The sequence below is a fragment of the Oncorhynchus clarkii genome, chromosome 2, assembly GCF_045791955.1.
Source record: "Oncorhynchus clarkii lewisi isolate Uvic-CL-2024 chromosome 2, UVic_Ocla_1.0, whole genome shotgun sequence".
NCBI classification, from domain to species: Eukaryota; Metazoa; Chordata; class Actinopteri; order Salmoniformes; family Salmonidae; genus Oncorhynchus; species Oncorhynchus clarkii.
This window is the reverse complement of record NC_092148.1, coordinates 34199861-34213833: the sequence shown is the minus strand read 5'-3', so window position 1 is coordinate 34213833 and position 13973 is coordinate 34199861. Positions and strand designations below refer to the sequence as shown.

At 44.2% G+C, this 13973-nt stretch overlaps 1 protein-coding gene across 1 annotated transcript in view; it reads left to right on the top strand.

The window, feature by feature from the left end:
- LOC139367068 (eukaryotic translation initiation factor 3 subunit E) overlaps window positions 1–13973 on the top strand; it is a 47692-nt gene that overhangs the window by 23262 nt on the left and 10457 nt on the right. The window contains exons 8-9 of the mRNA XM_071105047.1: window positions 8857–8983; window positions 9722–9823. Coding sequence (XP_070961148.1) covers window positions 8857–8983; window positions 9722–9823 — 229 coding nt within the window. The remainder of the gene's footprint in view (window positions 1–8856; window positions 8984–9721; window positions 9824–13973) is intronic.

Below are 13973 nucleotides of genomic sequence, written 5' to 3'. Positions count from 1 at the left end.
GGGCTGCTTCAAAAACCTACTTGGGGTATTTAAAAAAAAAAAGTAGTTTCAGTCTGTTTGTTTTTGTGTGGTCTCTTTACTCTCGAAGCTGCAAGTTAGTCCATGTGTATTGCAGATCAGAAAAACTCAGAACTGCGTAAAATTTACACACAAACTATTATAATGCATCCCCCCATTCTGATTGCCGGTTTGTGTAATTGAACCGATGATTGTAGTCAACTGAAGGTATGACATGCCACCACAACATAGCAGATATGGAAGTCTGGTTCTCTGAGTTTTACTTCGTTTTTAATTTAATTTACATTTATTTTTTATTTAACCAGGTTGGCAAGTTGAGAACAAGTTCTCATTTACAATTGCAACCTGGCCAAGATAAAGCAAAGCAGTTCGACACATACAACAGCACAGAGTTACACATGGAGTAAAACCAACATGCAGTCAATAATACAGTAGAAACAAGTCTATATACGATGTGAGCAAATGAGGTGAGAAGGGAGGTAAAGGCAAAAATAAGGCCATGGTGACAAAGTAAATACAATATAGCAAGTAAAACACTGGAATGGTAGATTTGCAGTGGAAGAATGTGCAAAGTAGAAATAAAAATAATGGGGTGCAAAGGAGCAAAATAAATAAATAAATACAATAAATACAGTAGGGAAAGAGGTAGTTGTTTGGGCTAAATTATAGATGGGCTATGTACAGGTGCAGTAATCTGTGTGCTGCTCTGACAGCTGGTGCTTAAAGCTAGTGAGGGAGATAAGTGTTTCCAGTTTCAGAGATTTTTATAGTTCGTTCCAGTCATTGGCAGCAGAGAACTGGAAGGAGAGGCGGCCAAAGAAATAATTGGTTTTGGGGGTGACCAGAGAGATATACCTGCTGGAGCGCGTGCTACAGGTGGGTGATGCTATGGTGACCAGCGAGCTGAGATGGGGGGGACTTTACCTAGCAGGGTCTTGTAGATGACATGGAGCCAGTGGGTTTGGCAACGAGTATGAAGCGAGGACCAGCCAACGAGAGCGTACAGGTCGCAATGGTGGGTAGTATATGGGGCTTTGGTGACAAAACGGATGGCACTGTGATTGACTGCATCCAATTTGTTGAGTAGGGTATTGGAGGCTATTTTGTAAATGATATCGCCGAAGTCGAGGATTGGTGGGATGGTCAGTTTTACAAGGGTATGTTTGGCAGCATGAGTGAAGGATGCTTTGTTGCGAAATAGGAAGCCAATTCTAGATTTAACTTTGGATTGGAGATGTTTGATGTGGGTCTGGAAGGAGAGTTTACAGTCTATCCAGACACCTAGGTATTTGTAGTTGTCCACGTATTCTAAGTCAGAGCCGTCCAGAGTAGTGATGTTGGACAGGCGGGCAGGTGCAGGCAGCGATCGGTTGAAGAGCATGCATTTAGTTTTACTTGTATTTAAGAGCAATTGGAGGCCACGGAAGGAGAGTTGTAATGGCATTGAAGCTTGCCTGGAGGGTTGTTAACAGTGTCCAAAGAAGGGCCAGAAGTATACAGAATGGTGTCGTCTGCGTAGAGGTGGATCCGAGACTCACCAGCAGCAAGAGCGACATCATTGATATATACAGAGAAGAGAGTCGGTCCAAGAATTTAACCCTGTGGCACCCCCATAGAGACTGCCAGAGGTCCGGACAACAGATTTGACAGATCTGATTTGACACACTAAACTCTATCAGAGAAGTAGTTGGTGAACCAGGCGAGGCAATCATTTGAGAAACCAAGTCTGCCGATGAGGATGTGGTGAATGACAGAGTCGAAAGACTTGGCCAGATCAATGAATACGGCTGCACAGTAATGTTTCTTATCGATGGCGGGTAAGATATTGTTTAGGACCTTGAGCGTGGCTGAGGTGCACCCATGACCAGCTCTGAAACCAGATTGCATAGCAGAGAGGGTATGGTGAGATTCAAAATGGTCTGTAATATGTTTGTTGACTTGGCTTTCGAAGACCTTAGAAAGTCGGGGTAGGATAGATATAGGTCTGTAGCAGTTTGGGTCAAGAGTGTCCCCCCCTTTGACGAGGGGGATGACTGCAGCTGCTTTCCAATCTTTGGGAATCTCAGACGACACGAGAGGTTGAATAGGCTAGTAATAGGGGTGGCAACAATTTCGGCAGATAATTTTAGAAGGAAGAAAGGGTCCAGATTGTCTAGCCCGGCTGATTTGTAGGGGTCCAGATTTTGCAGCTCTTTCAGAACGTCAGCTGACTGGATTTGGGAGAAGGAGAAATGGGGAAGGCTTGGGCGAGTTGCCGTGGAGGATGCAGTACTGTTGACCGGGGTAAGGGTAGCCAGGTGGAAAGCATGGCCAGCTGTAGAAAAATGCTTATTGAAATTCTCAATTATAGTGGATTTATCAGTGGTGACAGTGTTTCCTATCTTCAGTGCAGTGGGCAGCTGGGAGGTGTTATTTTTCTTGCTAAAAGCAATGAGAATTGGTCGTCTAGAACGTCTGGAACAGAGTAAAAGGTTTCTGGGGGCAATAAAATAGCTTCAAGGTATAATGTACAGACAAAGGTATGGTAGGATGTGAATACATTGGAGGTAAACCTAGGTATTGAGTGATGATGAGAGAGATATTGCCTCTAGAAACATAATTGAAACCAGGAGATGTCATCGCATGTGTGGGTGGTGGAACTAATAGGTTGGATAAGGTATAGTGAGCAGGACTAGAGGCTCTACAGTGAAATAAGCCAATAAACACTAACCAGAACAGCAATGGACAAGGCATATTGACATTAAGGAGAGGCATGCTTAGTCGTGATCAAAAGGGTCCAGTGAGTAGTGAGGTTCTTTGGGGTCACGGCGATTCAGACATCTAGCCGGGCCATCGGTAGCAAGCTAGCATTGGATGGAGGTCTGTTTTTAGCCACCTCGTGCGTTTCCGTCGGTAGGATTAGTGGGGTTCTGTGTGCTAGAGGGGATCAATCCAATTCGAAGAAAGAAAAAAATTGATATAGAGCAGCCGATAAGACAGCTAGCGATTAGCGGACCGCAGATGGACGTTCAGGTAACCTCACGACGGAGGAGCCAGCTGGATAACTCCCTCGGGCAGATAACGTCGGTAGTCCAGTTGTGAAGGCCCGGTGGGGCTCCGTGTTGGCAGTAAAACGAGTCCGGATAGGTGATTGTAGCCCAGGAGTGACTGATGGAACTCTTCAGCTGGCTAGCTCCGCAATAGTTGATGTTTGCTCCGAAATCGACGTAAGCCGATAGTCACACGGATAGCAGCTAGCTAGCTGCAAGATCCAGGTATAAATGTCCAGAGCTTGCGGTTGAAATCCGGGGACATGGAGAGAAAAATAGGTCCGGTATGTTCCAATCCAAGCCGCACAAAACTGGGGATAGATTTTCGAGCTAAAGGATAGCTGATGACCACAAACCGTGGTTAGCTGAATATTAACGATTAGCCAGTAAAGAAGCTGGCTAGGGAACACTTAAACAGCACAATGTTTATTTTATTTATTTTATTTTACCTTTATTTAACTAGGCAAGTCAGTTAAGAACAAATTCTTATTTTCAATGACGGCCTAGGAACGGTGGGTTAACTGCCTGTTCAAGGGCAGAGCGACAGATTTGTACCTTGTCAGCTCAGGGGATTTGCAACCTTCCGGTCACTAGTCCAGCGCTCTAACCACTAGGCTACCCTGCCGCCCCAATGTAACTCCAAGTCAATCACACTTCTGTGAAATCAAACTGTCCACTTAGGAAGCAACACTGATTGACAATAAATTTAACATGCTGTTGTGCAAATGGAATAGACAACCAGTGGAAATTCTAGGCAATTTGCAAGACACCCCCAATAAAGGAGTGGTTCTGCAGGTGGGGACCACAGACCACTTCTCAGTTCCTATGCTTCCTGGCTGATGTTTTAGTCACTTTTGAATGCTGGCGGTGCTTTCACTCTAGTAATAGCATGAGACGGGGTCTACAACCCACACAAGTGGCTCAGGTATGCAGCTCATCCAGGATGGCACATCAATGCGAGCTGTGGCAAGAAGGTTTGCTGTGTCTGTCAGCGTAGAACCCAGCAGCAGGACCGCTACCTCCGCCTTTGTGCAAGGAGGAGCACTGCCAGAGCCCTGCAAAATGACCTCCAGCAGGCCACAAATGTGCATGTGTCTGCTCAAACAGTCAGAAACAGACTCCATGAGGGTGGTATGAGGGCCCGACGTCCACAGGTGGGGGTTGTGCTTACAGCCCAACACGGTGCAGGATGTTTTTCTTTTGCCAGAGAACACCAAGATTGGCAAATTCGTCACTGGCGCCCTGTGCTCTTCACAGATGAAAGCAGGTTCACACTTAGCACATGTGACAGACGTGACAGTCTGGAGACCCCGTGGAGAACGTTCTGCTGCCTGCAACATCCTCCAGCATGACCGGTTTGGTGGTGGGTCAGTCATGGTGTGGGGTGGCATTTCTTTGGGGGGCCGCACAGCCCTCCATGTGCTCGCCAGAGGTAGCCTGACTGCCATTAGGTACCGAGATGAGATCCTCAGACCCCTTGTGATGTTGGTGCGGTTGGCCCTGGGTTCCTCCTAATGCAAGACAATGCTCGACCTCATGTGGCTGGAGTGTCAGCAGTTCCTGCAAGAGGAAGGCATTGATGCTATGGACTGGCCCGCCCGTTCCCCAGACCTGAATCCAATTGAGCACATCTGGGGCATCATGTCTCGCTCCATCCACCAACGCCACGTTGCACCACAGACTGTCCAGGAGTTGGCGGATGCTATACTCCAGGTCTGGGAGGAGATCCCTCAGGAGACCATCCGTCACCTCATCAGGAGCATGCCCAGGCGTTGTAGGGAGGTCATACAGGCATGTGGAGGCCACACACACTACTGAGCCTCATTTTGACTTGTTTTAAGGACATTACATCAAAGTTGGATCAGCCTGTAGTGTGGTTTTCCACTTTAATTTTGAGTGTGACTCCAAATCCAGACCTCCATGGGTTGATAAACTTGATTTCCATTGATATTTTTTGTGATTTTTGTTGTCAGCACATTCAACTATGTAAAGAAAGGTATTTAAGAATATTTCATTCATTCAGATCTAGGATGTTATTTTAGTGTTCCCTTTTATTTTTTTGAGCAGTGTATGTATAAAAAGGTATGCGAAGAAAGTTGTGTGTATATATATATATATATGTACACACACACACACGAGACAAGACGAGGACAAAAGACGTCTGACTGCTATGCCATCTTGGTGACACATGAATGAAAGGCTGCCCAATAATTAGTCATGAAAAGCTCACACAAACATCTGTTTGGACAAACTTGAGGGAGTGTTTGCGTTGCAATTTCAGTCAAGAAACCACTTAATTCCACAGTGAGGCTTGGCCTCATTCCCTCACCCCTTGACCATTACTTCCTTTAGCCAAAGTTGGTGGCTAGGCCTTAGTTTAATGTTTGACCTCTGTTACCCACAGTCAGCAAAAGTTGCATCAGGCCTTCGTAGTTTGTTATTGAAAACCTCTACTGAGTTCAAGGGCACTCACGGTGAGAATATTGTCATGAGGTGATCTATGATGTAGGTTCAAAGGGGGAAACTAATACTTTAGTAATGCTATCCAAGCTCTCACCGTTGGTTTACATTGTTCTATCAATCTCAGGTGGTTAATGAAATCTCGCTCTCTACCCCTCATCTCCACCCTCCTATCCCGTCTCTCTCCTCATTATTCACGCTCACTCACACGCACTGGGTTGAAATCCTTCCTTTTTGACTGTTGTGGAAAGGTACACCCTAATTGTTTCAAGCTAACGTTAGCGAACATAAGATGGACATTCAGTGGGCTCTAAAGTGCCAGCAGTTCACTCGCATTTGCCAGTGAAATACATTAAATGCAAATACGAAACTAACTAGTCGCATTTGCGAGTGTGATATACTTTTAATTCTGCGTCTCGTTAGTTCTATTTTCCATGTAACATTACGAGGATCACACAACCTGATGCACTGTAATTCGTATGTACAGTGGGGCAAAAAAGTATTTAGTCAGCCACCAATTGCGCAAGTTCTCCCATTTAAAAAGATGAGGCCTGTAATTTTCATCATAGGTACACTTCAACTATGACAGACAAAATGAGAAAAATAATCCAGAAAATCACATTGTAGGGTTTTTTATGAATTTATTTGCAAATGATGGTGGGAAAAAGTATTAGGTCACCTACAAACAAGCAAGATTTCTGGCTCTCACAGACCTGTAACTTCTTCTTTAAGAGGCTCCTCTGTCCTCCACTCGTTACCTGTATTAATGGCACCTGTTTGAACTTGTTATCAGTATCAGTATTGTCCACAACCTCAGTCACACTCCCAACTCCACTATGGCCAAGACCAAAGAGCTGTCAAAGGACACCAGAAACAAAATTGTAGACCTGCACCAGGCTGGTAAGACTGAATCTGCAATAGGTAACCAGCTTGGTTTGAAAAAATCAACTGTGGGAGCAATTATTATGAAATGGAAGACATACAAGACCACTGATAATCTCTCTCGATCTGGGGCTCCACGCAAGATCTCACCCTGTGGGGTCAAAATGATCACAAGAACGATGAGCAAAAATCCCAGAACCACACGGGGGGACCTAGTGAATGACCTGCAGAGAGCTGGGACCAAAGTAACAAAGTCTACCATCAGTAACACACTACGCTGCCAGGGACTCAAATCCTGCAGTGCCAGACGTGTCCCCCTGCTTAAACCAGTACATGTCCAGGCCCGTCTGAAGAGCATTTGGATGATCCAGAAGAAGATTGGGAGAATGTCAGATGAAACCAACATATAACTTTTTGGTAACTCAACTTGTCGTGTTTGGAGGACAAAGAATGCTGAGCTGCATCCAAAGAACACCATACCTACTGTGAAGCATGGGGGTGGAAACATCATGCTTTGGGGCTGTTTTTCTGCAAAGGGACCAGGACGACTGATCCGTGTTAAAGGAAAGAATGAATGGGGCCATGTATCGTGAGATTTTGAGTGAAAACCTTCCACCCGCAAGGGCATTGAAGATGAAACGTGGCTGGGTCTTTCAGCATGACAATGATACCAAACTCACCGCCCGGGCAACGAATGAGTGCCTTCGTAAGAAGCATTTCAAGGTCCTGGAGTGACCTAGCCAGTCTCCAGATCTCAACCCCATAGAAAATTTTTGGAGGGAGTTGAAAGTCTTGCCCAGCAACAGCCTCAAAACATCACTGCTCTAGAGGAGATCTGCATGGAGGAATGGGCCAAAATACCAGCAACAGTGTGTGAATACTTACAGAAAACGTTTGACCTCTGTCATTGCCAACAAAGAGTATATAACAAATAAATTCATTGTAGGATTTTTAATGTGATTTTTCTGGATATTTTTTCCTCATTTTGTCTGTCATAGTTGAAGTGTACCTATGATAACTTTTTTGCCCCACTATGTCACAAAAAGCATTACAAAAGTATTATCAAAAATAATTATCTTGGCATTAAATGGAGTCAGGAGTTTAGAAGACTGCGCAATGAAGAATTAATGAGTGTCCGGTATTAGCTATAGAGGAAATGCTTCTAAAATCCCTCTGCACTAGATTTGAGATTTTATCAATTTTGAAAATGTGAAACTGCTAATTAGATCTTGTTTGACTTTTACCATATGTGTAAATGGAATGCTGTCAAAGTATTCCAACCTTTTTTATAGACTTGAGTTGGAGTCTGATCGCAATTATAGAACTTTACCAACTGCACGCACTAGCTTGCGGGGGTCCAATTCGGCACACAAGTTGAATCTCCCAATTTGCCCCGCGCGTCTGGTACTCTAAAAAGTTGGACAGGGTTGGCAGGTCTAGAATTGCTCTCTATTGGAGACCCCCTCGAGAGAGAGTAGGCATATGTTCATCGGGAACAGAGCATGGGGTGTTGTGGTCTGCCACGAAGTCCGACAACTACAAAAGGAGAGGAAAGGGGGCTTCTCCAACCAGGTGGAGGATCGCTCACCGCCTAGCCCGCCTGCTCACTGCTGATTTTAGACCCCAGCATCACAAGTGCCACAGGCCCACTTGTCCCTGTAATTGTTTCAACTAATTAAACTGTCGTCTGCGGTGTTCCCTCCCTCTGAAAAACACGTTTCTCCATCCTAATCTATCAGAGCTGAAGGAGCCGGAAGTGGCAGGGAAACCCCACTTCCTCTTTAGAAATTAAGTTTGGTCTGTGGATTGAATGGGGGGGGGTCAATGATAGCTATTCAGATAAGGATGAAGAGAAGTTATACAATTAACTCATGTTGAACACTCCTTTTGAAAAGGAATGGGGTTGTATGTGTGCAAGTTTTTTTGTACGGAAGTGTGTTGGGAAAGGACTTGTAACACTGTCTGCAGAGTAAGAATGTTGTCTAGGGTTCTAATTGGCTTCTAACAAGGTCCCCTCTCGTGCTCAGCCCTTAGCAAGTTGACCTGTGGCTGAAAAACAAGGCCCTGAAGGATAGGGTTTCAGCTACTGGGCAGATCCCCTGCTCGGTGATCTGTGTCTACTGCGGAGGCCAGGGTTTCCTTTCCTCCCCTCTGCCTATACAGGGGGTAATGAAAAGGAGTGCTTAAACCATGTCATGCAGAGAATGCGCTATTACAATGCACATGTCTGTTTGGTTGATAAGGTCAGAAGTTCTAAATGCATGGGCTTAATTGCTTAGTTAATTGTGTACCAAAAATAGACCTTTATGCCCTTCAACCTATGCATACACCAACAGTTTATCAACTTCGTATAGCCTTCACCTCCATAAATATCAACTCGCTTTTTTTTGTTGCCATGTAGTTCCTCCAGTCCTTAAGACCCCTGATTATTTGTTCTTGTCATAACCTTTTTGTTTTGTCATTTCAGGTACCTCAACGCCATTCAGACCATGTGCCCACACATCCTGCGTTACCTGACCACTGCTGTCATCACAAACAAAGACGTTCGCAAGCGGCGGCAGGTCCTGAAAGATCTGGTCAAGGTCATACAGCAGGTATAAACAATCTGAACACATTCCTTACCCCAATTTCTCAAAACACATTTCTTACAAATTTTCTATCACAGTAACATGTTAGCCAACCTCAGTGTAGGATTGGCCATTTTGACACACGATGTCACCAACTATTAAGGAAAGGGGTTGTACAACTGAATGCATTCAACTGAAAAGTCTTCCGCATTTAACCCAACCCCATTAAAGGCCAGAATCCACACATCTATGAGCAGTGTAAGGCCTTGGCTGATAAACATGCTTCTCTTAGAGTATACTCTATCAGAGATCTGGTCCTGGCTAGAGGTCTTGAACCCATTACATTTGATAAATGGCAGCAGACGGTCTGATTGTAGAGTACCGATTTCTTCCCAAACCCAACATCGGTAGCTTCTTCAGAGATCAATGGCTCTGAAAGCTAAATAAGCGCCGTCTCGGTGGGCTCTGTGTAATCACTAAAACATGTGCTCTATGCTTGTTCCGTCTTTTTGGTCTTCTTGGGTCTCTCCCCCTAGCATTGGTTTGGAATTGTTTAGGGGACTTTTTGAATCTGCTTTTATTCACTGCCTTGTAAATTCTACTGTTTGGTTAGCCATGGTTCTCCACATTTGACTTTTGTTTTTAGTAATGGGTTGGAGGCATGCTGCCTTGCCTGTCGAACCTGTGCTATGTCCACTGCTGAACAGTAAAGAGAGCACACACCGGCATGTGCAAATTGTTAGAAATCTTCTTTTCCATTTCCAGGAGTCCTACACCTACAAAGATCCCATCACAGAGTTTGTGGAGTGCCTGTATGTGAACTTTGACTTTGACAGCGCTCAGAAGAAACTGAGGGAGTGTGAGTCGGTAAGTCACAGCTTTCCCCCGGCACGCACCCACTCATCAATGAGTAATTTATCCTTTTCAGAATGGTTGTTTTGTGTCCCGCTCTCTATATATTCCTTGATTTGGATTGGCCAACCAGTCCTTCCAACGTTCCCATGTAGCTAGCACAGACGTAAACGCCGCTAGTTATCATGCAAGATTAGCCAACCTCTCATGCTTTCTCACAGCGTTGGGCTTTTTTTAAATGTATTTTTAAACATGGGCTTATACATATTGTCCGATGGTAGAATTGTATTAGGTCACTTGGGTGATACAGAAGTCCTCTGGGAAACCCTATGACTCATTGGTCTGGACAGATTTTTATGATGGCGTGTAATTGTCCATCAGCCTGATAGTTAACAGTAAAAGCTTTATAAGCAAAGGTCTATGCAGAGGCGTTCAGACACTCAAGAGATGTGTGTCATAGACAGCCATTGGGATAATTTATTTTCGTTTTGGTGTGTAATGGCTTGATGTGTACTACCATTGAAGTGACTGTAGTGCATCAGCTAAAAATAAAGGCTGCACTTTACTTCCAGCAACGCCTTTGTCCATCTAGGCCTGGTCCTCAGTGCCAAAAATGTGGTAATAATAACGAGCCAGCTATTCGTCAGAGGTGTTGGCTCGCGGTGGACTGTGAAGAGGACATTTTTCAAAATGTACAAAAACGACTCTGGTCAACGCCAACCACCATTTTGTGATGGGTCAAATTGAATGGTGGGAGGGTTACCGGTGGTTGTTGCCGTGGCTGCTTCCAGCAGAACTCTTCACTCGTGCAGACTGTAGTAGGTGGTGAATTTAGGTTTATTTTTCAGATTGGTATGCAGAGATTAACTATCTCTGGTTTATGTTCACACAGTTAGTTTCCATAGTGATTGTTAGTGTGCTTTTATGCTAGCTAGGTATAGCTAGCTAACAAATCCAGTTAATTTCTAAGAGTTACGTGCTGACCAGACCGCTCGTTCATGTGCCGTTACGCACATGTTGATAAAAAGGGTAAACCGAGTTTCTAGTAATCTCTCCTCAATGCTTCTTCTTTGGACTTTATATGGCGGTTGGCAACCAACTTTGCTTGAATAAAATATGTGTAATTTTATTTTGCGCGGCTCCCGATGCGAGTGGTGTGGTCAGCGTGTTAGTTTAACAAAACCAAACATGCATACAGACACACTGAACAAAAATATAAACTCAACAATTTCAATATTTTTATTGAGTTAAAGTTCTTATAAGGAAATTGAAATGCATTCATTTAGGCCCTTTTCTCTATGGCTTTCACATGGGTGGGCCTGGGAGGGCATAGGCCACCCAATTAGGAGCCAGGCCAAGCCAATCAGAATTTGTTTATCCCCACAAGGGCTTTATTACAGACAGAAACAATCCTCAGTTTCATCAGCTGTCTGGGTGTCTGTTCTCAGACGATCCCGCAGGTGAAGAAACCAAAAGTGGATGTCCTGGGCTTGTGTGGTTACACGTGGTCTGCGGTTGTGAGGCTGGTTAGACGTACTGCCAGATTCTATAAAATGTCGTTGGAGGGGGCTTATGGTAGAGAAATTAACATTACATTTTCTGGTAACAGCTTTGGGGGACATTCCTGCAATCACCATGCCAAGTGCACACTCCCTCAACTTGAGACATCTGTGGTGTTGTGACAAAACTGCACATCTTAGTGGCCTTTTATTGTCCCCAGGACAAAGTGCACCTGTGTAATGATCATGCTGTTTAATCATCTTCTTGATATGCCATACCTGTCAGTTGGATGGATTATCTTGGCAAAAGAGAAATGTTCACTAACAGTGACGTAAACAAATGTGTGCTCATAATTTGAGAAGCCTTTCGTGTGTATGGAACATTTCTGGAATCCTTTTATTCCAGTTTATGAAACAAGACAGACATTTTACAGGAAGGCTGTTTCGTTTGTGCGGACTAGCCAGAGACTTGATTTGAATTGAAGCCCCTCATTAAGAGTAGATTAGTACTACAAAATAACGTGAGGTACAAGGGAAGACCCTTCGGCAAGAGGAATTACTTCTCTAGTACATGTGGATGGCAAGATAGAAATGATCTACTTAGTCTGTTCCCACCATGGCTGATTTTTATTTTTTTTTCTAAGCCCTTCGGCTCAAAATGTTTCACCTTTTATTTGAAGTACGTTGTGGCGCACCAGCAGAAGGATGGATCCTTGCATCTACAGAAGGCTTCTGTTGTGAAAGCAATTTTAGAAAGGTTGCAGTTTGTAGACAAAAAGCTGTATGCATGGGAATGGATTGTCTCTCCTTTTGTAGCAAAACTCAAATAAGGGTTCATGCTAACACTTGAAGATATTACATTTAGGCATAATTGTTCATAGCTTGAGGAGACTGAGTTAGACAACTGTGGTCAAACAAGGGAAAAAGCATCCAAGGTAATGTTGAAATGTTAGTATTTGTTTTATTTTAATCAGACGCTAGCTGCCCATTTTAGGGAATTTCTGGGAGTAGTTCTGTCCAACGTATCACTCAGTTCAGAATCTTCGAGTGTAGGTCGAAGACTAAACCACTCAGATTGAAATGCTGCGGAATAACACTATGAACTAGTAATACACCATTGGTATTAAGATTTCCTAGGTGTGAGTGTTGATAATGTCCCTGTGAACATATTTAGAAATTGTGGTTTGTTTCATCCACTCCTAACAGGTCAGAAGTTCATAATTGTGTGAATTTGTCAATCATTTAGGGTAAATTATGTGGTGCTTTGATTTAATATTCCCAGGAGATTGCTCATTTACTGAAGAGGGGCTGGACATGTTCTGGAGACCGAGCAGGTGTGCTAATTGGTGCAGTGCTCTGTGTGGATTTCAGAGAATATAATCTCCCAGCCTCATTCTGTGCATATAAGGGTATAATTGAGATTTCCCAAATGATTTGTTAATTTGGACCTGCAGATAAATCAAAGGCTAAACTTTGGGCTATTCTGCCCCCTTTGCTTCTTGATGATAAACGCTCAATGGAAAAACATCTGGCCTGATCAAATGGCTCTTTCACAGAAGTAAATTGTCTAGGCTTTACTGAAGGTCCCATTTCATCTTATTTTCAGCTAATATTAAGAGCCTCTAGCTCCCCCAGTCTGATTCTTAACGAATGAGGAACCCATACCTAAACTAACTTGTATAGATATTTTTTTTTGATTTGATCGTTTTTCTCTGACAAATTTGTGCTCTGACAGTATCCAAAGCACTGCCTCCAAAAATGAGATCTTTCTATCTTTTCTGTGCAAATGCCTCGGTGGGTGGGGGCGGCAGCAATCGCTAGATGACGTACAACCAACAATATTGGAACTGTATCCCATTTCAGCGAAGACTTTACACATGCCCTCAATCACCAAGCTCGTTGAACACTCGCACACTTTTAAAGAGCCCTCTAGGTTGTTCTCAACTTCCCCGCTTGGGGTCTTGTTTAGAGACTTCATGTGGTTGGAGCAGATGCTGCTCCCTGTTACTCCTCATGTTGGAGACCAGATCTCCTTAAGGTGCTTCAGCAGCATTGCCTTGGGAGTAGTGTCCTGTCAGTCTTCTCAGAGCAGGCCCAGCACACACACACAAGCCTTCATCTTTTTCGCCCATGAGTTCCAAATATCTGTAAAAGTCGCCCCAGCGCAAGTTTTTTTTGTCAATGTACTGATTTGTTACGCAGCAGGACAGTTAACCCCCACTGCCTTCAAACCAAGGCATGCTGCCTGCTAATTATCTATAGGCTATGGTTGAACTTGTCAATTGCAAATTATTTTCGAGAAGTTTGAGTTAGTGTGTAAATGAATTCACACATGAAGTAGCCCATTTCACTGTTGCGCACAATTTGAGGTTTTACTGAGTCAGATAGTGCCCAAGCACTTCCCCAGTGTTTCCCCAGATCAAGTATGAAGACATTGCGCATCTCTAGTGAGAACAGGCCTTGCACGGCCTCCCGAGTAGTGCAGTGGTCTAAGGCACTGCGGCGCTTGAGGAGTCAATACAGACCCGGGTTCGATCCCATGCTGTCCTTGACTGGGAGACCCATAAGCCGGCACACAATTGGCCCAGTTTTGTCCGGGTTAGGCTAGGGTTTGGCCGGCCGGGACTTCCTTGTCCCGTCGCGCTCTAGTGACTTCTTGTGGCTGT